At 41.3% G+C, this 26130-nt stretch overlaps 1 protein-coding gene across 3 annotated transcripts in view; it reads left to right on the top strand.

Moving 5' to 3' along the window:
* Window positions 1-26130, top strand: part of KCNIP1 (potassium voltage-gated channel interacting protein 1) — a 584581-nt gene that overhangs the window by 402294 nt on the left and 156157 nt on the right. The window contains exon 1 of one of the 3 annotated variants that reach the window (XM_060240616.1): window positions 22950-23363. The exons of the other annotated variants lie outside the window; for them this stretch is intronic. Within the exon in view, the coding sequence (XP_060096599.1) occupies window positions 23255-23363 (109 nt within the window). The 5' untranslated portion in view covers window positions 22950-23254. Of the gene's footprint in view, window positions 1-22949; window positions 23364-26130 lie in introns of those variants that run through there. 3 annotated transcript variants of the gene reach the window in all.

Raw genomic sequence — 26130 nt, 5'->3', positions numbered from 1 at the left:
CTTCCGGTAACTGGTTCCACCAGCAAGGGGCTGTGATTGAGAAGGCCCTGTCCATGGTTGACTTCAAGCGGGCCTCCTTTGGCCCGGGGATTACGAGCAGATTTTGAGAGCCAGATCGCAGTACTCTCTGGGGGACATATGGGAAGAGACGGTCCCTAAGGTAGGCAGGTCCTAGGCCATATAGGGCTTTAAAGGTAATAACCAGCACCTTGTACCGGACTCGGTATATTATTGGCAGCCAGTGCAGTCCCCGGAGGCCTGGCTGAATGTGCTCCCGTCTAGGTGCCTCTCCCCAAAATACCCTCCAAGTTTCAAAAAGATTGGACCAGGGGGTCCAATTCTATGAGCCCCAAAAGAAGGTGCCCCCATTCTCCGTTACTTGCAATGAAAGGAAGGTATTTAAAAGATGTGCAGTACCTTCAAATATTATGGCCAGAACTCCCTTTGGAGTTCAAATATGCTTGCCACATCCATGCTCCTGGCTCCACCGCAATGTCTCCTGGCTCCACCCCCGAAGTCCCCAGATATTTCTTGAATTGGACTTGGCAACCCTAGGGAAAGATGTCTCCGTATTACCCTATGGGCCCTTAGGGTATAATGGAGAGATTGTGCCAGGACTGCAGCATGACTCCAGAGAAGGGGTTTAAAGTTCAACCCCCTTCTCTCTAGAGTCACGCCACAGCAGTGGCACAATCTCTTCATTGTTCTCTATGAACTCATGGGGTACAATGGAGAAATCATGGGCTACAGAAGGTGGGCTAGGGGAGGGAGGGATGATATTTAAATGCCTCCCCCTTCCTCCCCCAGTCATGGTGAACCATGAAACAACAAACCATGAACCAGTTCAGGGGACATGGTGGTTTGGTTAGTTTTTGATTCATTCAGTTCCTGCAATCAAACAAAGCACTAACCAAATGAACCACCATTTTCCCAGTTCGTGCCCATCAGCAGCAGAAGAAGAAGATATTGGATTTATATCCCACCCGCCACTCCAAAGAGTCTCAGAGCGGCTCACAATCTCCTTTCCCTTCCTCCCCCACAACAGACACCTTGTGAGGTGGGTGGGGATGGAGAGGACTCTCACAGCAGCTGCCCTTTCAAGGACAACCTCTGCCAGAGCTCTGGCTGACCCAAGTCCATGCTAGCAGGTGCAAGTGGAGGAGTGGGGAATCAAACCCAGTTCTCTCAGATAAGTGTCCGCACACTTCACCACTACACCAAACTGGCTCTAGTAGATATTCCTTAATGTGTTTTTTTTATAGATGTTCCTTAACATGTGCTGGCCTTGAACCATATAGAGCTTTAAAGGTCAATACTTTGAATTGAGCCTGCAAGCAAATTAGAAACCAGTGTAGATTAAACAAAATTGGAGTGATATAGTCCCTGTGACCCACTTCAGGCAACATTCTGGCATCATTCTGGTGATGTATACTCCTGTTGGCAACAAATCTTCTGGTGCTAGGTACATCCACTTACACAAGACCAGTGACATTCAAGGAGATGAAGAATGTGTGCAGTACAAGAGGCTTGCATTCTGCAGTGGAGGGCGCTTCCACAACGGACAAAAGGAATAACAATTAGGAGGAAGGTTTAGATCCAAACCACAGTTTCTGTGCAATACAACTTTTGGTCCCCACACAACTGAAGCAGTTTGTCCTCAAACAAAGCAAATTTTTGTAAATTTGATAAAAAATTTCAAAGAGTACGTAGCATACACAGAGATTTATTTATTTATTTATTTATTTATTTATTTATTTATTTATTTATTTATTTATTTATTTATTTATTTATTCCGTAATTTATATCCCGCCCTTCCCACAGAATGGCTCAGGGCGGCTCACAACAACGACAAAACGATAAAACAATAAAACAGAAGCAAAGTTATTACATTTAAAAGTTAAGCATTCAAAAACCTAAAAACTATAACATTATAACATTAAAACTACACAATATAAAACACAGCAGTTTAGCAGGCTACATTTATCCAGTCAGGCGTAGGCTAACCGGAAGAGGGTTGTCTTACAGGCCCTGCGGAACTGAGTAAGATCCCGCAGGGCCCTCACCTCTTCCGGTAGCTGGTTCCACCATGTTGGAGCCATTGTAGAGAAAGCCCTGTCTCTAGTCGCCTTGAGACGGACTTCCTTAGGCCCAGGGATGGTGAGGAGATTTTGAGTCCCAGACCTCAGTACTCTCTGGGGAACGTGTGGGGAGAGACAGTCCCTCAGGTAGGCAGGTCCCAGGACATATAGGGCTTTAAAGGTGATAACCAGCACCTTGTACCGGACTCGGTATGTTATTGGGAGCCAGTGCAGAGCCCGAAGACCCGGCCGGATGTGCCCCCACCTTGGGAGGCCCAATAGCAACCGGGCCGCGGCATTCTGCACCAGCTGCAATTTCCGAGTTTGGCACAAGGGCAGCCCCATGTAGAGGGCATTGCAGTAATCCAACCTCGAGGTGACCGTAGCATGGATCACTGTTGCTAGGTCGTCGCGGTCCAGGAAGGGAGCCAACTGCCTTGCTCGTCTGAGATGAAAAAACGCGGACTTGGCAGTGGTTGCTATCTGAGCCTCCATCTTTAGGGATGGCTCTAATAGCACCCCCAGGCTCTAAGACGAAATCCTGAAACAACAGTAAGCCTACAATATATTAGAAAGACTATGGATCTACCATTTTTTTTTTTTACCAGAGGTGAAATTTTATTACAACTGCTCGAACATCATATTCTAAAAGGTTCATATGCTGTTTCTTCTAGCTTATTTATATTATATTTTTTACGAGTCAGTCGTTGCCCATGCGGTGTTTTTTATCCATTAATTGTGCATATGAGACAAATTTATTAAAAATTGCCAAGGATATAGAGAATGGAGAAGTTCCAAAGAGAGCTAACGATGCTTGATAAATTGGCAGCCTGGTGGCTAATGAGATTCAAGTGATGACAAATATAAAATGAAGTACTTTGGATAGAATAATTCAAAAGATTCCTGCACAGTGCTCTGTTACAAATAAACTCAGCTAAGGCTCTGTATATTGTCATAGGTAGCATACTGAAAACCTTTCCTTATTGAACTTTTCATATACCAAAGTATTAGGAAACAATAACATCAAGGGGAAAGGGGGAAAAAATATTTTAAAAATTAAAATGATGTGTTGAACAGTGCTTTTCCTTGCCATATGGCAAATCCCTATCTATAAAAGTAGAGCTGTAAACCCCAAATTGATTTGTTGATGTATTATGGAGAAGAAGTGTGACTAATCCCAAAGGAATACTACAATTGTTGTTTGTATCCAGGAAGGGACTGTTCATTAATCTCATTGGGACTATTCCCAGAGGGCCTCTCTGCTCTGGACAGCCAGTGGCAAGGCTAAAGGGGCCATCAGTCACAGCAGTCTGCAGAGACGGCTACAAAGAAACAGAGTGCAAGAAAGAAAAAAAAAGAGGCCAGCCAGTCAGATGGGCTGGGGACAGTAGTACAGCCCTGGAAGAGAAGGGCTGCTCAGGATACCCTCCCTTGTCAGATTCCTCCACTGTTTCTCTGGGCTTCTCTGCAGCTCCAGCCTAGCCCAAGTTTTTAAAAGGCAATCTCAGATCTGCTACTTCCATTGTGAATATGCTGCCTTTAGGATTGCAGCCAGCACCTGATACATGTTCACTTGGAAGTAATTCTCATTGAAGTAAGAGCACATAAAATTGCCAGAACTGCCTCAGTAGGGGGAGAAGAGCCAGTTTGGTGTAGTGGTTAAGTGTGCGGACTCTTATCTGGGAGAACCGGGTTTGATTCCCCACTCCTCCACTTGCACCTGCTAGCATGGCCTTGGGTCAGCCATAGCTCTGGCAGAGGTTGTCCTTGAAAGGGCAGCTGCTGGGAGAGCCCTCTCCAGCCCCACCTACCTCACAGGATGTCTGATGTGGGGGAAGAAGGTAAAGGAGATTGTGAGCCGCTCTGAGACTCTTCGGAGTGGAGGGCGGGATATAAATCCAGTATCTTCTTCTTCTTCTTTATTCCTGGTGCTGGAGCTGAATTCAGAAGTGCAAGTAAGGTGGTACCTTTCTCTACTGCACTTTCTAACAACCCAACTGGACTTATGATTTTGAAACTTTAGCAAACTGTGTCTTAAAAGTAAAGGTAGTCCTCTGTGTAAGCACCAAGTCATTGCTGATCCATCTAGTGACATCGCATCACAATGTTTTCTTGGCAGACTTTTTGTTACGGGGTGGTTTGCCATTACCTTCCCCAGTCATCTACACTTTACCCCCAGCAAGCTGGGTACTCATTTTACCGTCCTTGGAAGGATGGAAGGCTAAGTCAACCTTGAGCTGGCTACCAGAGTCAACTTTGAATTCAGGTGATAGGCAGAGCTTGGACTGCAGTACTGCAGCTTACCACACTGTGCCATGGGGCTCCTAGACTATGTTTTACCATAATCCTTATACTCTTATTAGTTTGTTTACCTTACTTTATTGCACTTATGTCTATCTCCAGGGCAGAATGAGACAGAGTCTTGACCACGGTCATCCCTTCACATAGAACCGTCCAAGTTTCCAAAGTCATGATGCCTGACTTATGATACCAAGCCTCTCTTAGCTCAGTTCCCCCCTTCCCCCTCCCCTTCTATAATGCTTTGCGTAAGAATGAGGAAAATTCATGTTTTTCTCTCTAATTTATCTGAGGAAGTGAGTTCTGATTCACGAAAGCGTTTGCTGAAGGGGGCTGGGAAAGGTGCCACCGGATTTCTGTATCATAGGGAAGAGTCTACATAGCATAGATTCAACAGATCTCTGCCTTCTGCTTCAAAGAAAACTACATTTTCCAGCAGCCTCAGCAACAGACCCCCAGCTGGCTCACCTGCTAGTTCCAGGTGGATGATTTTGAATCTGGCAGGCCCTTGTGCAGTAGTGAGAATATATCATGCTTCTTGCATTGGATGAAGATTTTTCTGGAAAAAGAGGTGCCAGAACTCTCAGGGGAAATGAAGGAGAAACACAGGGGTATCAAAGATTTCAGGTTTTCACCGGTGGCATCATCATTAGGGTTTGTAGAATCTTTCGGGCTCAAGTGCCGTGTTCTACTGGAGAAAGTTTTCCTTCCAGACGTTTCGTTCTCAGCTGCGGAGAACGTTTTCCTTCCAGACGTTTCGTTCTCAGCTGCAACGCCACTGAGGATGTTCTCCGCAGCTGAGAACAAAACGTCTGGAAGGAAAACTTTCTCCGGTAGAACACGGCACTTGAGACCGAAAGATTCTACAAACCCTAATAAACACAGGGGTGCCTGTCGTGAACTTTTAAACATTTTTTTTTAATTTTTGTTTCCATGAAGAGGTTCCAGACCTCCATTCCCCCAGAAAAGGCCCTGATTGTTGTTGTTATTTATGTATTTCTATTGCCCTCCCTGCAAGGCACACTTGGTGTGGTATACGACAAGTTAAAAGCACATATGTAATAATTTAAACTGTTAAAACTGAGAGCTATACAACAACAAGGTCCTGAATCCTAAGACACCATAATCACAAGTCTTGTAACCCTATCAGCAGGGGAGGGAGGAGGACTAACTAGACCACTGCTTTCCTCAATGTTATGCCTGGTGGAACATCTCTGCCTTGCAGGTGCTGCAGAACTGTAGTAGATCCCAAAGAGCCAAGATGTCAGTTGACAGAGAGTTCCACCAGGTTCGATCCAGGACAGAGAAAGCCCTGGTTGAGGATAGCTGGCAGTCTTTGGGCCAGGGACCTCCAGCGGATTTCTTTTCACAACAGTCCCCAGGGACATACCCTAGTGTTAATTCTTTGTGTTGGAACCATTTACCATCTGCTACCAAAATGTTAGGAAATGTTAGGAAATACATGTTAAATTCAGAGGTTTGGAGTGGCAGTAATTGGAGTCGAGGCTTAAGCTTAGCAAAAGAAATAAAGTTTACTAGAAAACATCAGGATAGGGTACTTGGGATAAAACAGAAAAAACAATCTTGCTTACCAGTCTATCTATGTCTTACTACATGGCTGCGTTCTTTGTCTCGACATTCTTCTCCCCAAAAGGCATTTCGCCAGGAAGAAGAGCAATAAAACTTGCATACAAGATCAAAGCATTTCACACCTAACATCCTCTCTGACCAATGTTGTGTTTACAACTTTTGGGGCAAAGTAAGAACCATCCCACGATTGAGTTTAGGCCACAATACATCACTTCCTCTATCAGGTAAACAAACAGTTAACTATATAATGGCTGGAATGCACATAGCTTGTATTCCAACACTTTGCTATTATGCAAGACAAATAGACATAAAAGCAACGTCTTTGAAATCAAGCGCATTAGCGTGCATTAAACAATCTGTGGAGCCCACTGTTAACGTTGCAAAATGACTTTCCATTTTTCAGCTTTTGTTCCTTCATTACAGTAGCAGTTTTGGAAATCTGAGAACGAACTGGGTCTCATTTATACAAAACCATTTAACACCTCAGGATTATCCAGCTGGGCAGTTTTGTATGGCAACTGCTGTGGAAAACCAAGCAAATGACACCCTCAACACTCTTTACCCATTTGAATTAAAACGAGGTGGGGGAAATAGTGCGTCTTTCAGGGCAATGGCACAACTTGGGTTTTGAGGCCTTTAATAAGAAATGTTATCGCCATGCAATGCAGGTGCATTCTTTCAAAACTGAGTCTGTATATTACATACACGCACTTCCCTTCATTCCGGTCCCCTGCCCTCACATGAGTTCCATAACAATACAGAATTTTGAAAATATGCCCGTTTTTCTCTTTGCTTACAAAAAATACGCATGTGGCTCCTTGTTCTTTCGATCTGTCCAGGACATCACTCTCAATGGTTACTGTCTGAACAGTTCTTGACTCATGGTGCTGCTTAAATATCAAGTGTCAATTTGTCCTTTCCTCTTGAGCCAACGAGTCCAACTTGACAGGGGCGGGATGAAAAAGCTCTTTAAAGCAACTCTCATAGCCCAGGCTGGATGGATCTTGGCAGAGCTCAGAAGCTGAGCAGGACTGGTGTTTGGATGGCAGATCTCCCAGGAAGACTGGGCCTGCTACGCAAAGGAAGATAGTGACAAATCGCTTCTGCTCATCTCTTGCCTTTAAAACCCCACGGCATAGATCTTCCTGGGGTGCCATGAGAGCCAGTTTGGTGTAGTGGTTAAGTGCGCAGATTCTAATCTGGGAGATCCAGGTTTGATTCCCAACTCCTCCACATGTAGCTGCTGAGTGACCTTGAGTCAGTCACAGTTCTTTAAAGAACAGCTGGGTGTCTGTTGTGGGGAGAGGAAGGGAAGGGGATTGTAAGCCACTCTGAGACTCAGAGTGAATGGTGAGGTATAAATCCAGTCTCCTCCTCCACTTCCTCCTCCTCCTTCTTCTTAGCTTGGTAGTATGCTTTACCTTTACTGAGCCATCATGTCTAACTTGACAGAGATATGGTAATAAGGCTCTTTAAAGGGCTGTAGGGTGTCATTTTTTAGGTACAACTTAACTCTGCTCCTCTCTCTGTAATTACTGGTGGGGAACTTCGAAAGAAGTGCTCTACCTGTGCCCACCCCACAGTTTCCCCTTTACTTCAAGGAAAATTAGACTTACATTTCCTCTGGAGTAAAGGGGAAAAAATTGTAAAATACGTTGGGTTCAAACTGGATATGTCGGAATGCTTCCCTTAATTGTGGTAGCTTCCTGCTACCCGTTTGGGGAAAATCTCAGCACAGAAGCAGCCAGTGACCAACAGCAAAGGCCTCTGGCAGTCACTCCACTAGTGAGAGGCCAGTCCCTAAGAAAACTGTTCTATTCCTTATTAGGGTTGCCACCTCTTGGGTTTTGGGATAGAACCTGAAGACAGCTGGGGTTGGGGAGGTGAGGGACTTCAGTGGGGTATAATACTGTAGAGTCCTCCTTTCACATGGACACTTTCACCAGGTGAACTAATCTCTGTTGCCTGAAGATCAGTTGTAATCCCAGGAGATCTCCAGCCACTAGCTAGAGGTTGGCAACCCTGATTCCTCACAACCATAGTTTTAGGTGCAAATCAGTTGTAAGTATAGCGCAGGAGTGGCCAAACTGTGGCTTGGAAGCCACATGTGACTCTTTCACAGATATTGTGTGGCTCTTGAAGCCCCCACTGTCCTGTCCACTGGCTTAGAGAAGGCTTGGAGAAGGCATTTGTCTCTTTAAATCATTTAAATTTGCCTCTTTAAATAATTTCTCCAAGCCAGGTCAGCTGGCAGCTTAGCGAATGCATTTAAAGTTAAAGTTGCTTTTTTCCACCTCTCCCTCCCCATCTATTTTCCTTCCTTCCTTCCTTCCTTCCTTCCTTCCTTCCTTCCTTCCTTCCTTCCTTCCTTCCTTCCTTCCTTCCTTCCTTCCTTCCTTCCTTCCTTCCTTCCCCTCCCTCCCTTCCTTCCTCCCTTCCTTCAATACTGGTCCGCGGCCTGTCAGGAAGTGGCCTGTGAAGCCTGGCCACCCCACCACCCCGCAATGCTGTGCAGCCTCGCTGCTCCATCTCTTCCTTGCAGCGCCTCCTCCAGCACCCTCTGTTTCTACCATTTTAAGGCAGAAGAAGGGGTGGTGAAGCACCGCCTTCCTCAGCTCCTTAAGGGCTGACCTCCCCCACACCGATCTTGGTGGGAAAAACCTCCGTAGCAGCAGCCGGCAACCCGCTAAAGAAGCAGGCCTGCCCTTACCTCCTCTCCACTTCCTTCCTGGGCATGGAAAGGAAGTGGGGTGGAGACAAGGGCACCACCGCTTCTTCAGCGGGTTGCCAGCCGCTGCTACGGAGGTTTTTCCCGCCAAGATCGGCACGGGGAAGGGTCAGCCCTTAAGGAACCAGGGAAGGTGGCACTTCACTGTCCCTTCTTCTGCTTTAAAATGGTAGAAACGGAGGGTGGTGGAGGAGGCGCCATGAGGAGAGATGGGGCAGGGAGGCTGCATGGCCATGAAAGGGTGGCGGGGAGATTGCACGGCTGTGGGGGGGAGGCTGCATGGCTGTGGGGTGGCAGGGAGGCTGCACGGCTGCGGGGGGGGGGAAGCTGTGCAGTGCCACAGGGGGGGCGGGGCTGAATTTGGTGCCCCCACACCCTGCCAGCCCTGGGGCCGTGGTGGGTGGGTTTGCCCTGGTGCCAGTCCCTGGCACCACAAAGGTTGGGGACCACTGCTTTAAATAATACCAAGAAAAAAATCTCATATACATGCTACTCTAAATTATTACTGCCCACTAGGGCTTTTTTTTTAGCAGGAATGCACAGGAACGCAGTTCCGGCTGGCTTGGTGTTAGGGGGTGTGGCCTAATATGTAAATGAGCTTCTGCTGGGCTTTTTCTATAAAAAGCCCTATATGAAACAATGGTGACATCAGGGGATGTGGCCTAATATGCAAATGAGCTCCTGCTGGGCTGTTTCTACCAAAAAAACCCTGCTGCCCACTAAAGTTATTGTACATGGTGTACCTGTCCACTATAAAAAAATGAAGAGTTAGTATTTGAAACATTTTTTAAAAAAAACTGCGTTATGTTTCTTCCCAGTTCTGGCACAGAAGTACATTGGTGCTATTGATCTTAACGCTTTAGTATATAGCTGAAAGCATATGCATTGTAGTGCTTCTTGGAAGATTTTTGTTTTGGGAATACTCAAAACTCCAAGCTTCAAGAGGAATATGGAAACACAAGAATTAGTCATACATTCTCTATTAATGTAGTTTGTTTCTTTATCGGGAAACCAAGTTTAGTCATTAAAACCCACCTCTACAAGATGCCATAACAAGGGTTTGTTTTTGTGCAATTTCTCCAGATCCGCAGGAGGAAAACAGGTATAGCTATCACTACAAACATTAAAGCCTTTATGAAAATAATTCAATGGATCCTATTCATCCCTTCCACAAAGTAAGGAAGGTTTCCTCTTTCTATCACAGACAGACAGAAGAGCATCCATTCCTGTAGCTGAAAGTCATACTTGCCTGACCAATTAGTATGCATAACTATTGGAGATGTACACAGAAATCTATTTAGGTTTGCTTATTTTTTTGGCCCATATTGTTATTTCTTGTAGTTATGCTATGAATTGGGAATTATATTTGCACGACACTGCCATTGATTTCAATGGTAAACTCATTTCTGTCCATGTTATTTTTTAAAAAAAAAATTCCCAAACAACTTGGATGAAATTGTTTTGACCCTGAGAATCCTTCCTTCTGACTTTCAGGCTAGGCATGAGACTGGGGATGTAATGCAACAATGCTCTGGTATTTTGGGCAAAACTGTATGAGTTTTGCCCAAAATACCAGAGTGTCACCACATGTTCCCAACATAATGATGTCACTTCTGTGTGATGTCATCACATTGGGGACATCTCACACAGTGATGTTGCCCCACATCCCACTATTAGGAAGCTCTTTCTCACCCCTTGCTGGTGAGAGATGACAACCTGATGCCCCAAATCCTGCCCTTCTTCAGCTTTGTCTGCAGTGATGGATTGGCCATTTATTTTACCAGGGAAATCCTGGTGGGCCATAGTTCTAAGTCCCTCTTATCCCACAGTGAGGCCTGGGAGGGGGGTGGTATGTAAGATTGCCAGGCTCTGGCCTGGCTTGACAACCAACAGGAGACTGGAGAGCTGCACATATGCCAATGACCAAGGACCTGGTAATGCCAGTATGGGTGCGACTGGCATAGGATGAAGCAGGAAGCTACTGTGCCTCTGCTTCTCCCTGCCCAGGCCAACAAAGCGGGCACAAAGGCATCTGGATTCACCCTAAGCAAGTAGTATTCATTTTCCTTTTTATTGGCTCCACTGCACCCAGACCAACAAAAAGCAGTACGGGAACAGATTCCTGGCTTTGCACTATGGCAGTATGCTGGAGGGAGTGTGACCCTTTTCCAACATGGTTTTGGCCTTCTGCCCTGTGCATGTCTATGACTGAGAACAGTAGAACCAGCTAAGTAATATTTATGTTTTCACAAATGGAAAATGATTTTAGCATTTAAAAAGAAATAGGGTGGCATTGGAAGCAGGGCATGTAATTATTCAGGTCTTCCGGGTGCCTGTGTGGATATTTTCACCTTTGTATTGTTGATTGATTCTATTCATTATTTTTTAAAATCAAAATTAATAGTTGTTTGGTATTTCCAGAGCAGAACTTTCTTTGTAGAAGGTGCCAGGGCTGGAGCGGAATGGAAGCCCTGATCCCTTATCCTAGATTTGTAGGGACACACATCCTTGAAAATCCATTTTCATTATTACCAGGGCTTTTATTGAGCAGGAATGCAGAGTAACGCAGTTCTGGCGGGCTTGGCATCAGGGGTGTGGCCTAATATACAAATGAGCTCCCGCTGGGCTTTTTCTACAAAAAGCCCTTGTGAAACAATGGTGCTGCCAAGGATGTGGCCTGATATGCAAATGAGTTCCTGCTGGACTTTTTCCACCAAAAAAGCCCTGACTATTACTAATTCAAGCATTGGACTAAGTCCAATATTTGCCATTGAAACTGGTGAATATTGCAAATAATTTGATTTATCTAAAACATCTCTGGGCTAATCTACAAAGGTTTTCTGAAAATTGTCCTTCTATTTGCATGTTAAAATATTCTGAAGACAGAGTATTGTTCCTGTTACTTGTTGAAGTTTTGTATCTTTGGTATATGCTTTCGTTGTGTTTGCAGCCTAAAGGCATATTCAGAGTGAAGATTTGTGGTGGGAATGGAATAGCAAATTTATCATGACTCTGGCAAGGAATCCAACAGCATTACTTAGGGTTCTGTTAACTGGCTGAATTTATAGACATGTATTAATCTTGAATTCATCTACTTATTTATACTCTCCTCTTCTTTGTGTTACCTTAACAACAGCCTCCCTGTGAGGCTCAGAGAAAGACTGGGCCAAGGTCACCTGGCTGGCAAGCTTCAATGGCAGAGTGGGGATTGGAACCTGGGTCTCTAGGATCCTGGTTCAGCTATACCACTTCTTAATTCTTTTTACAAAGGAAAAAAAAACCCCTCTTACATTCAATATTATTGCTGAGAGATATTCAAGGTATTTAATGCTGCAATACTATGCACTTGGATTGGAGTTTTGCCACAGTTAAATGGATAGGATTTACTTCTGAGTAAGTTGAGAATTTAATGCTGTGCCATATATGGGGCTTCACTGACAGGAGGTACGTGCATACAGAATAGCAGCTTAAATCATACTTCGACTGACTATGAATTCCCATTTCTACAAGGCTAAATGCTAAACGCCAAACTGAGTTTGTGTGTGTTTAGCAGTTCAGCTGTCAAGGATTCAAGATCTGGGGGGAAACCAAACAAAAACTTCTTACAGGAGAACTTCTACTTGCACAAGAATTGAACAGATGCGCAGCCACATGCTGCTGGAGCAACAGAAAGAGAGACTGGAGGGCATAGTGCCTTTCTCCATCTGTCTCTCCTCCAGACTCTGCGTTTCTTAAGTGCTGTCAAGACATTTCCAATTTGTGGCAACCCTATGATTTAATGACCTCCCAAATGTCCTATTGTAAACAGCTTTGCCTGAAGCCTTGGAATCTGAGGGCCATCGCTTCCTCGACTGAGTTAATCCATTTTATGTTGAGTCTTGCTTTTTCCTAACGTTATTGTCTTTTCCAGTGAATCTTGTCCTCATAATATGACCAAAGTACGATAGCCTCAGTCTGGTCGTTTTAGCTTCTAGAGAGAGTTCAGGCTTGACCTCGTCTAGAACCCACATATTCGTCTTTTTTGGTAGTCCACGATATTTGTAAAGCATCTCCTCCAACACATTTCAAACGAATCAACTGTCTTTCTTTCAGCTTTCTTCATTACCCAACTTCCACACCTATACATGGGGAATACCACGGCACTGATTATCTTTATCTTGGTAGCCAGCAATATGACCTTACACTTAAGAATCATTTCTAGTCCTTTCATGGCTGTCTTTCCCAGCCTCGATCTCCTTCTGATTTCTTGGTTGCAGTCTTCCTTTCGGTTTATGATGGAGCTAAGGAATAGGAAATCTTGAACAATTTCAGTTTCTTCATCATCAAATTTAAAACCCCAGTGGTCATTACTTTTGCCTTCTTGATGTTCAGTTCTAATCCTGCTATGGCACTTTCTGCATTAACCTTCATCAGTAGCTATTTTAAATCTTCACTTTTCTTCCAGTAATGTGGTATCATCTGAATATCTCATATTGTTAATGTTTCTTCTGCCGGTTTTCACTCCACCTTCATCTAAATCTAATCCATCTTTCATTATGATATGTTCTGCATATAGATTGAAGAGACAGGGAAATAAAATACACCCTACCTGGCATCTTTGCAACTGGACATGATTTTCTTTCTCCATATTCTGTCCTAACAGTAGCCTCCTGTCTAGAGTACACATTGTATATCAAAACATTCGGATGTTGTGGCATGCCCATTTCTCAACTAGCTCTGGTGTCTTCTCAGAAGAGGGCCTTTGGATGAGCAAACAATTAGGTAAGGGTCCATCCCCAATTTTTTGTGGCAGTCAACAACAAAGCAACTTGTAAGCAATTCAATAATTGTTCCACTTTAAAAAAAAATTCAGTATAACGTACTCGATTTGTATTTAAAGTTGGAGATAATTTCATTTATATTAGTTTTCCTTTTGAGGTTAAAACACAGTAATGTTCATGCCATGTACTGATTCTGATCTTCCAAAGGCACATCCCTAGTAACTCAGAAAATTGTTCTTTTGAAAACTTTACTAAGTGCTAAGAAAAAAAAATAATGGCTTTTATTCTCAGACCATCATCTGTTGCTGATCCTTGGGAAGTAAGAATTCTGTCTCCTTTATTTACATTGTAAAGTTTGCCTTCTTGCTGGGATTCAAGGCAGATTATACAAAGTCAGTACAATCAACATGATGGAACATCCAATAGTCAACACAATAGGATTTGACTTGTGGAAATCTGGATGCAACCAGAGATGAAGCAAAGCATAAGTATTAACATGACACATTAACAGCCTTCTTGCTGGGATTCAAGGCAGATTATACAAAGTCGGTACAATCAACATGATGGAACATCCAATAGTCAACACAATAGGATTTGACTTGTGGAAATCTGGATGCAACCAGAGATGAGGCAAAGCATAAGTATTAACATGACACATTAACAAATGTAAAAAAAATTACATAGTGGAATCCATTTACAGCAACATATAGTGCAAATTATCCGTAGTAGCATAGTCTACAGCCTGTATCGCCATTTACCCCGATCTTCTTTCTGAATCACATTGTTACAGTGCAACCCTATTTCCTGTATGATGTTTTTGTTGCAAATTTTGAAGATTTGTGAACCTTCGTGAATTTTATACCTGATTCAAAAAATGGGAGGGTGTAGCATTTGTGTATGTGCATGTGCCATCGACTGCAGCCAGTAGAACTGAGTGAGTCTAACTCAAACTTTAGAAGCAAGGTAGTAAAACATAGCTTTTTATATATTGATTTTATTCTAGCTTAGGGGAAGATGTGAATCCTTTTTATTTTTGTTTATGTTTGTCTTTCTGTTTATAAACCCATTTTACAATTTTATTATTCCAGAAACTGGTAGTATCTTTGTCTCTAGAGACAACTGTTAGCGGACTTCCTAGTCTGTTTTTCTTTTTTCCAGTATCCTGAATCTGTATGTTCATGAATAAGACATACAACTGTGATTTGAAATGTTCAGGACAACAAGAAGGAAATGAAGGAATGAAATTCAAAAACCACAAGAAAATATGTTAAAACAATGTTTTCCACAGAGGATAAATTATACCATGAATCGTAGCATTATGGTATTTGTAAATAATACTTGTTTAGTATCTCATTTCTTTGTATTTCACTGTGATAACTCACTGAGTTCAAAGAGAAATGTAAGTTATAAACTTGATCTCTTCTCCACTGATACCGGTGAAATTTAGCAGTTCTCCACCAACTGGAGAGCCAGTTTGGTGTAGTGGTTAAGTGTGTGGACTCTTATCTGGGAGAACCGGGTTTGATTCCCCACTCCTCCACTTGCACTTGCTGGAATGGCCTTGGGTCAGCCATAGCTCTGGCAGAGGTTGTCCTTGAAAGGGCAGCTGCTGTGAGAGCCCTCTCCAGCCCCACCCACCTCACAGGGTGTCTGTTGTGGGGGAGGAAGGTAAAGGAGATTGTGAGCCGCTCTGAGACTCTTCGGAGTGGAGGGCGGGATATAAATCCAATATCTTCTTCTTCATCTTCATCTTCTTCTTCTTCTTAATTTGGAACAGAATCAACACAATCCTAAACAGAGTTACACCCTTCTAAGCCCATTGACTTCAATAGACTTAGAAGGATATAGCTCTGTTGAGGCTTGCATTATTAGGAATTATAGCCTCTATACAGATATAATGTAAAATATGTTTTAAATCAAGCTGAGTATTATGTCTGAATGGGAAATAATTAAGCAACCAACAACATGGAAGAATGGTTTTAAAAGATTTGTGAGGCATTTTTAAAAAAAATTGTATCTTGTTTATGTTGTAAGAGATCCTGAACAGGAGGCAACCTAGATATTTCTAAATAACTAACTGTTGTGTATTAGTTATTTTGGCTGCAGGTTTGTTATGTCTATTAGTTGACCTTGAAGCGTAGTTCATGCCCTTAAGGACCCTGATGCCGATGTTCCGATTGGCTGATGTTTAGAACCAGCCAATCAAGACATGAGGCATTTCTCTCAGGAAATGCAAATGAAAGATCCTGGAAAGACCAATATGGTGGATTGCTGCCCACATAAGGGGGCGTGATTAACTCAGGCCAAATGTATATAAGGAGTTGCCTGTTTGTGTTCAGTTCAGTTCTGCTCTTGTTCAATAAATGTTCTTGCTTACCTCAAGCTGGCTGAACTCGCTATATAAGCCTAATTAAAATTATCCGCAAATTTCTAGTCTATCTTTCAATTAAAACAGCATCCAAGACAACATACAAGCAGGATGAATCAGACAAGATGAACACAATAGACTTTACCTGATGCCTAAAAATTGAGATAATGAAGGCGCAAGACAAATTGGAAAAGGTTGTTTTGTTATGAGGGTGTCATCAGAAAAAATTACTTTTTCTCAGTAACTTTGCACCTTACATTTAAAGCTTGGGTATAAGGAGGAATACGGCAGTAGATCTTAAGTGCCAGGCAAATTTAGATGGGGGTAAGTGGCCCTTTGGATGCTCTGGTCCCCGACTCATGAGAGTTTTAATTATCAGAGTTGGTGCTTGACATTTATGCTCAGAAACAATTTGGGGGCCAAGGTAGCTGCACCAGGATCAAGATAATGTGACCAAAGTGTCAGTCAGGAGTCTGTCTGCCATTTTCTGAACCAGCTAAAGTTATTTACAGGCTTCTGAGTTAATAATGGAAAATGTGCAGTATGAATTTCACATAATTGTGAAGATTTTGGCTGAAATTGAGCATTAGGATTGCTTCATTTTTAAAAAGCAGAGAGTTCTTTTATATGGGTGGAAGGATCTGTGCATATATGCTTCCCTAATTTTATTCCATATGTCCCCAAGGCTAAGTCCTGACATTACAAAAAGTTCTGTTGATTTCAGAAGGCATTGATTATTGATTCCAGAATCAATGCCTTCTGGAACATAATAGTAAAAATAATAAATAATATGTTAAATTGTGAAATACCTTGTACCCTAGAGGCAATTCTCTTGAATTTTTAGCCAAAGCTGAAGCTTACACCACAAAAAAAAAGGAATTAGGAGTCCTATTATTAATGGCAGCCAAAATTATAATAACCAAACAATGGAAGACAATGTCATATCCCACAATATAGCAATCTCAGGCAAACGTTTGGGAAATTGCAGCCATGGACAAAATAGCAACACAGATCTATGTAACAGGAACCCCTACTAAAGAGAATAATTTTGTAGAAAAATGGTTCCCCTTTTTTGAATATATTAACACCAGTACGGAATGTAAATCTTCTATCCCTAAAAAATATCTCAATTTTTCATTCTACTGACATTGCCTTCAATGTTATTGATATCTGTTTTATTTCTCTGTATGGTAAACAATGATAACGTTAAGATATGATGGTAGTGCTTTGTGAGTTAGTTTATATTTCTTTTGTTTATTTTATTATAAAATGCCCATTACCACTGTGACAAATAATTGTGAAGAAGATAGTTGTTGTAATTGTGTTGTATACTTTTGAAAAATCAATTTAAAAATTACGTATTAAAAAAAACCCAAAAAGTTCTGTTGCTGAGCCCTAGAACTCTCTAGATATGAAAACGTTAAGCATGCCACACAAAGCAGTGTAATGCAGAACTGCATCGTTTCTGAACATGGCATCCCTGTTCAATAAAACTAAATCATGGGCGAGGGCTTTAAACGTGGGTTAGGTAAACCCACCCAAAATCCAAACACAAGAATGAAATCCACGCAATACCTTTTTATTAGCACCAACCAGACTGACTCAGGACATTGTGCAAGTTTTTGAGCTTACCAGAATTCTTAAACATTTTAAATGACAGGAGGATGGAAAAGCAGATCTGCCCCACCCCGGCCATAATGTTAAGATAATACTAAGTGGCATATGATCCCCATTTAAGCCCCTTCTCTTCCCCTTTCCTCCCCCACTCTCCACATAGTGTTTATTGACTTAAAGTAAAAGGGTCTTTTATTATGTGTGCCCCTAATTTTTTTTTTTTTTTAAAGACCTCTGTAAGTTTATTTACTTTCTTCATTTCTACCCTGCCTTTTCCCCCAATGTGAACCCAAAGTAGCTTACATCACTCTTCTCTGCTCTATTTTACCCTCACAACAATAATGCTTTGAAGTAGGTTAGGCTGAGAGTCTGTGACTGAAAGTCTGTGGGTGCTTCCGCACTACAGTGTGGTGTAATGTGTTGCAATGTGTTTGGCATTGAGGTGCAATTTGTTTTGCAACTGGATTTTTATTGTGTAAGAATAGGAGAAGTCCAGCTGCAAAACACATTATTTAGTATGTGTGCATGTGTGAAAGCACCCTGTGACTGGCTCATAGTACATCAGCAAGCTCCCATTGTAGAATGGGAATCTGAACCTGAACCCAGATCCTCGTTCAATACTCTAACCACTACACAACACTAACTCTATAGCAAACTATGTAGACACTAGGAGCCTCACTAACTTGTGAATTCATGACATCAAACCTTTCCATTAACTGAAAAGAATGATCTTGAGCAAGTTTGAATATTTTAATTAACTGAAGGAAACGATTCTGTGCAGAATCAAATGCTGCACAAAAATTCCTGGTATTTTCAATGTGCAAACTAAAATATAGCTACGCACATGGTGCTAATGTACAAAATATCATATATAATTATACATTTAAAAGTGTTAACATATCATTTTAAACCCACAATCCTATTGTTCTGCATATGAGTACCTAATCCTAATACAGAGACAAATGTCCAGTCATATACATACAGGTTAAGATGTACAAATTATATCCATATACAGGAATATGTTTTAGCTAAAAGACTTCCTTGGTGGTGAAATTCAAACTGAGCACTCCATAAATTTAACAAAAGTATACATAAAATTCATCATACACAGAATGGAGTTAAAATGAAAAGGGAGAGGAGAAAAATAATTACCTATATGTCTGTTGTGACATGTTTAAACATTTAAATATTTGGAAATATATGGAATTGGGATAACAACCTTACACTGAAATGTTCATCCATGGAGTAAGTGCTGCTAAATATTCTTGAGATGCAACATGGGCAACTCATCAAGATGTACAATATTTCATATGCCCAGGGATCTAAAATACACATAAAGCATATGACTAAACAACGGCAAATTAAAAAGTCTCCTAAATTTTAGGGTGGGGTGAGGAATGTAGCTAACTGTGGGGGAAACCCTAAATGATGCAATATTTGCCTACTTAGGCCCAATCTGAAATATGTGTGCTCAAACCACACCACCCCCCACCCAGTATTTTTGGACACACACCCCTTCAGTATTTCCAAAAATTCCCGGATCCCAATGCCTTTGGCTGGCTTGGCTTCTCCTGCAACACAGTTTAAAGTAAACCATGGGGGAGGAGAGGGGAAGAGAAGGGGCTTAAATGGGGATCATATACCACTTAGCATTATCTTAACATTATGGCGGGGGGGGGGGGATCTGCTCTTCCATCCTCCTGTCGTTTAAAATGTTTATGAATTCTGGTAAGCTGGCTTCAGGATCTGCATGCAGTGGGAGGAGCAAGAGAGTATCAGCTGGGGTGGTAGAAGCTGAGAGGAGTCAGCTGCAAGTGGAGCCAGCCTTTGCTGAGGTGACATGGAGCTCTCAGCTCTCACCATCCTAGCCAATCCTGATCTGGCTCCTTTTGCAGCTCGGTTTAAACCAGAAAAAAAAAAATCAACTTTATTTGGGCTCAGCTATACCGGTAGGTAGCTGATCAGATTCTCTGAACTGTATTTGACTTAAATAATACCCAAAACATACCAGTAAGGTTGTTTATGCTTAATGCAGCACCCTTAATCTGCAGTGCTTGAAGCTCCAATGGAATGTTCAGGGACAAAGACAAAAGAATCCACCCGCCTGAATATATAGGGAAAATGTGATGCAACGGTAGAGAGAAGCGGGGGGGGGGGGGGGAATGGTGACCCAGAGGTCACCAGCAACACCTGGAAGAGGGAAATTGCATCAGCCTGCTTGTACTTCTCAATCCAAAAAGCAACCAAGTCCATCAGACACATAGCCTATCAATGTCTTCATTCAAACTTCTTTGCACCAAAGTATCCAACATGAAGATCCAAAGAGACTCCCTTTTCTTCAAAAGTCAGATTTGTTGTGAAGAGTACACGTGCAGCTTTTCTGTGACACAGAACCCAAGGTCCTTTTCTGTACGTTGCAAGTGCATGAAGCGCTTCACAAAGGGAGCCAGCTATCATTGCTGTTTGATGGCAGCTTCTGTGTTCAGATATTTGCACTTCAACTGACTGCCCGTCATTCCTACAGACAACAAATTGTACAGGGACTGTATATAATAAATGACCCCCTCTAGAGTTATAATTAACAAAAGATCTAATACAGTAACTTTTGGTCATTGAAGAACGTTGAAGTACATTGGTTTTAAGGTAAAGGTTACAAACAGAAGAGTTGACATATGGAATCTTTTTGGACTGTGCTCAACCCCTGCTAAGGTATCGTCTGAAGTATGTTCTTTAAGTGTACTACTGACCAACGTATTTGTAAGCTTTTTAGCCCTCTTGTAAGTAAATAAAGGTTTTGAGCTGCCACTAGAGATGTCAGACAAAAGCTAATGTTTTTTTTTTTCCATTATATTCCACACACCAGTATAAGTGTCATCATAACTTAACGGAATGATTACCTGTCTGTATTATTATAGTGAATCTTATGTGTCAATAAGGATTCCCTTGGTGTGTTCTTAGCTTTATAAAAGGCTTGTTAGACAATTCTGGAAGAATATATATATATATATATATATATATATATATATATATATATATATATATATATATATATATATATATATAGGCTGCAATTTCTTCTAATCTTTAACATCTGAGAAGAAGGTGAATTTCTCTTCAGGTGACAAGGATAGAAACTTTCACCTGCTTAAAAAGTAAATTTCTCTTCAGGTGATAAAGTTGGACACTATCACTTGCTAAAAATGAGTTATCATCTATGGTTTTCTTAAAACATCAGTATGTAATTCAATACTTTCCTTTTTAATCAAAACATCTAAAAAGTTTATCCTAGACCTGCCTTGTACCATTTTACATTTAATATTGTGATGTATAGTGTTAATATACTGTCCAAACTAGATAAGAAGCTCCTCTGAACTTTTTCCAGATGATGAAAATATCATCCAAAGACCTTTGGTGTGATGCTGTTCCTAGGGATATCCCTCTGGAGGATGAAGGTGTTTTCTAACCCGTCCATGAACAAGTTTGCTAATTTGGGGGCAAATTTACACCGCATGGCTGTATCTGAGATTTGCCAAAAGAATTGTCCTTGAAACTGGGAAAAGTTCTTCATCAAACATAACTCAGCCAAGTGGCATTAAAAACATTGGGGGCGGGGGGGGGGGGTTGTAGCAGGGACTCCTTTGTATATTAGGCCACACACCCCTGATGTAGCCAATACTCCAAGAGTTTACAAGGCTCTTCTTATAGGGCCTACTGTAAGCTCCAGGAGGATTAGCTACATCAGGGGGTGCAGCCTAATATGCAAAAGAGTTCCTGCTACAAAAAAGAGCCCTGGGGCTGGAAAAGTATCCCCTCTTATCCAAAACATCCTGTAAGAAGACCTCAATGAACAGTCTCATTTCTTTTGTCACTCTATCATCTCCTGTAATGTGTGTTCATACTAAAAAGACCTGTTTGACCACAGGCAAATGGGACATTAGAAGTGGTTATGCAATACCATAAGACACCATGAGTCTAGCATGCCACTTTCAGCTTTTTTTTTGCAGGTGGGGACCTATAATTACCTCCAGCCATATAGATTGAGAGGGTCTGTCTGTACAACTACACACAAGTTACTGGGTGGGAGTAGTAACAGTGAAAAACAGAATGCAAAATCCACTACACAGATGACAAGTCTGATTCATTTCTTACTCCCTTCCTCTATCTGGAAGAAACCAAGCTTCTAAAAATCTGTATGCTGCAGAGTGCCAGATATATTTTTATTCACATGAGCTGAAGTTGACAATACTACTTTATTTCTTATTTGAACTTGAGTGACTGAACTCATAATCCACAAACAGTTTACCTCAGAATCTCATTAAAATCCGTTAAACTACTCCAAGATTTCTCTTGAATGAGCAATTTTTTGTTTTTCTTCCTCCAAACTATTTTTTTTAAATAAAAGCAATCTTTGCAGGAGCATTGGAGGAGAATTGAGGGACTGCTTAACCCCCGTCCTGTTTTTCTGCTGAAAATCGTCTTCTGTTACTTTTCTACCTGTAGGGAAAGATATAGGAACCTGGATCTTTTATCTCACAAAGGCAACACACACACAAAAAAAAACTTTAAATGCAAGTTTAAATGGAGAAATGGCTGATAGGTAAAATTTCTCTCCTTAGACGCAGTCCCTCAAAGCAGGGTTTGAAAGCTATGCACGAATGTGGATCCCATCCTGTTTGGGCCACAGTTTAGTATTAAGAAGGAATTTGAAACTAGCTCTTCATATATCTGTCTTAAGATAATATGTTAATGGCTGATAGTCTAACCCTGACACAAAAGCCCTGTTTGTATGTTACAGTGAAGGCACGTATGATCTGCACGTATGTGCATGCACCTGTTAGTAAGAAAGCTAAATTTACAAATGAAACCAGAGACCAGTACCTGGGGACAGGTGGGGTTTCAGTCGCAGGCTCACCAATACATGCATTCAATGTACCATGAGAATTACTCAGCATGCATCCAAAGAAAAACCACATGATGTACACTATGCAAGGATTGTACATGCTTTCACTGTAACTTGTGAATAGGGCTAAAGTGTATTTTGGTGAAAGGGATTTAGCTACAGAACTAAACTACGGCTTTTGCCCTATTGCTATGTGGGATTAATGTACTTTTAAATCAGGTGGGATGCCAGCTAGTTCTGACCATTTCATCTGCTTTATCTAGACAACAATAGCTTGTAACTGTTTAGGGTATGGAGAAATGGAGACATCCAGATCCACTTATCCATATATTTGGACATAAAGAATCCATTTCCTGAAGGAAGACTTGAAAATGAGAAAGGCATTATCACAATGGGGAGTTTGGTAGTGGTGGGGGGAGAGATTAAGTTCCTTCAACATTCCCACTAGGATCTTTCTTTTATTATCAATATTGATGGGGGGTGGGGGGGGGAAGAAGCGTCAATTGGTGAAGCTGAGCAAACAAACCCATGTACGAGTTATCCCTTAGAGCCTCTGGCAACGTTGCTGAGGTTAGCAACACAATGTTAAGTTGTAAATGAGAGGCATAAACCACAGAGACAATTACCCTAGAGAGAGAAATGAGAAGATAAATCATAGGATACTGTTAAAATGTGGAAGAGAGAAGGACTGGAAGGAGGCGGAGAACAGGAAAAACAGAAAAAGGCAAAGAGTGAGAATCACACTCACGCACAAGGAGACACCCAGAGAGAGAGAGGCGAAAGAGAGAAAATGAGCCATGCACTTATCAAGCAGCAGGAAGAAAAGCTTCAAACAGCTGATTTTTTTCATTGCTTTCAATCCCTGCCTGTCGTTTTGCTAGCGCGCCAGAGGCTACTATCTGTGCATTATCTTTAAGGATGTGGAGCAAAGGAGAGTCAGAAGGGCTGCAGACTTTAGGAATTGTGGTGGTGGTGTGCTCCTCTCTGAAACTTTTGCACTACCTTGGGCTAATTGACTTGTCAGATGGTAAGAGAATCTCCAAGTTTTACCAGCTCCTATATGCAGGTTTATGTAGGGTTTTTTTTTTTTAATCACTGGCAGCAAATAGAAGGAAATAAAAAGTCTCCATTTTCTCCTATACCTGTTTCTGTTTCACATCTCTTTAATTCTGTAGTATCGGATGTTGCTTTGTGCTTTTCAGAGCTATATATATATATATATATATATATATATATATATATATATATATATATATATATATTTGATGCTTTACTTATAAAGCTTATTTCCTTTTGTGATTGCTGCTTCCCTATAGCTCAGTTACTTTTGTGGGGGAGGGGGATATGCCTCTCTTGGGATAGCTAGAAATGAGCTAATACTTAGGAGAGTGGGTGCCTGCAAAAATGTTTTCTTGATAGAAATAGTTGATACTTAGCCGGAGTCTAAGCATGTTTACTCATGAGTAAATACCAAACATTTCAGTGGGTTTTGTTTGCTGGTAAGTTCTCCTGAAAAGTGCATTTGACACAAAGGAAACTTTTATTTTTCAAACTGAAGAGCAAACTAAAGCAATGCTAGTAGCTATACCCCATGAAATAAGATAAAATTTTGCAGGAAAGGTTTTGTAGGAACCGCTAAACGTTTCTTTAAAATTATCTGGAAATGATATTGAAGGAAAGTATTCCTTTTAGCATCCAAAGGTTTTTTCTTGGTAAATTGTCAGGAAATTTATCAAAACAGGCATGCTTTAACAAAATAATCCATTAGTATTAAAATGAAGACGCACTGACAATCCCTTCCTGAGTTCAAACAGTCCTTTTCAGAAATGTGGGAAGTTTTCCTTACTGAGAACCTGTTAGAACTGAACTAGACACAGTCTCCACGCAGAAAGGTTACAAAAAATATATATATTAAGGGGAAAAAAACTGCGTAAGAAATGAATGATGAAAACACATTGGCTTCAAGTTTCATTATTTTATTTTTCTTGTTATTGGAACCCTGACTAAGCTCCATCTTCTCCACACTCTGTTTTGTTCAACTCTCTATGGGTTAAAAGTTGTTACGGACGGCAATAGTACAAACATTTCCCAATGTGCATGCATGCTAGTTCATATATAAAATTTACAGTTATTGCTTAGACATATGTTGATTTCTGATCACATGAGCTTCCCCCCACATAAAGCACAATACAACCCCGATGGGAAATGAAATCCAATTATCCAATGAGAAGTCTGCGAAAAAAAAATGCCATTAATAAACCATCAGTCTTGATGGTACCAAGAAAGGGACTCACCTCCACGCATTACGAAAGGAAAGGAAGAAAAGCAGCATCAAATTCTGCAGCAGCTTGCGTTTGCAGTGCCATCCGTGTCAATGCAAGAATTCTTTTCTATTTGGTTCGTTGCTATAACTTCGACAGTGAAATTCCTGCTCTTTTCTAGAAGATAAATCACCTGTTTAGAATCAACAATACGGTGGGGAGGGGGAGCGAATTGCTGTGATCAATTGGTACAGAGAGCTCTTAACAAAGAGTAATACATTGGCCTTTTATGAAGTATATTCAGAACATCGTTGTGCTTAAAAGCTATTTACTGGCTTGCTGCCTTTGTGAAAATCCAGGATGGTAAAGAAAATTTGGACTATTTTTTTTTTGTTTGTTTGACTCTAGGTAGTCGTGCAACAGCATCAGGCAGCTCTGTCTAAGCCCTGCAGCGTTATGTGTATTATAAATCTTTGCAGTAAGCAGAGAGCATTCCTCCAACACCTCTCTGGGCTAATGGGTTGCATCTCTTCTTCAGCTTTGGTTGTTAATTGCTGCTGCCTTTTAGGCTGTAAAACCATCCTCTTAGGGTTTGGCACTGTGTTGTACAACATGCAGTTAAATAGCTTCGCATAAGTTTCGAGTTTATTTTCTCTCAGGCCTCCTAAACTTCCAGCTGGAGCTCACGGTCATGCCAAATAGCACCTACACACAAAAAAGCATCTCATGAAACAAAAAAGAACCCCCCAAATGGTGATTACATTGATGTCACATGAGCAAGAGATCGCATCTTAGAGGCATTTGGGTTCTCAGGTTATTAGCTTTGTCTGTTTCTTTGTCTCATAGGCGGATGCTGGTGAGACAGACTGGATACAGTATACAAAGAAAATACATTTGACCCGTCCTGTTGTGTTTAATTCTTGCTGGTTTTATTCGTATCAGCCAAGCTACTCTAACCATTTTGCTTCGAGATGTTAATTGATCTTGAGCAGAAACCATTCGAGATGTTTTGCAATCTCTGGATCTCCACTGGAATCACTGCCGATTGCGGAATTAAGAAGCAACAAGTTAAATGAGCTACATGGGAGTTCTTTTGTTTGCTTGTTTTTTGTGTGACTTCTGGTTATACCTACTGAGGCATGGAGGATGTTCAGAGAAGTGGCTTGATACAACCTGCCTCTGCCCCCCCCCTCTTGGAATTCTAAGGAGGTCTTCCATCTAGGGATGGGCACGGAACATGACAGTGGTGGTCCATTTCATTTTGTGGTTCTCTGGTTTGTCCGATTCGGTGGTTCAGTTCTTTTATTTTTATTTTTTTAAATTTCAAATGATTTTATTAATGAAAATTCTGAAAATGAACATATCATAGATAAGTATAAAAGTTACATACATTAATAAAAATAACCAATACAATAACACACATTAAACATAGAAAATAAAGGAGAAAAACCAATAGTAGGCTTACATAGTTAAATATATTAAAGTAAATTATAGCCACAAAAAATCTTTATATAATTTAGATTTGTTGTAAGA

The sequence above is a fragment of the Heteronotia binoei genome, chromosome 5 (genome assembly GCF_032191835.1).
Source record: "Heteronotia binoei isolate CCM8104 ecotype False Entrance Well chromosome 5, APGP_CSIRO_Hbin_v1, whole genome shotgun sequence".
Lineage (NCBI taxonomy): Eukaryota > Metazoa > Chordata > Lepidosauria > Squamata > Gekkonidae > Heteronotia > Heteronotia binoei.
Note: the sequence above shows the minus strand (reverse complement) of the source record. Positions and strands in the feature narration are given on the sequence as shown.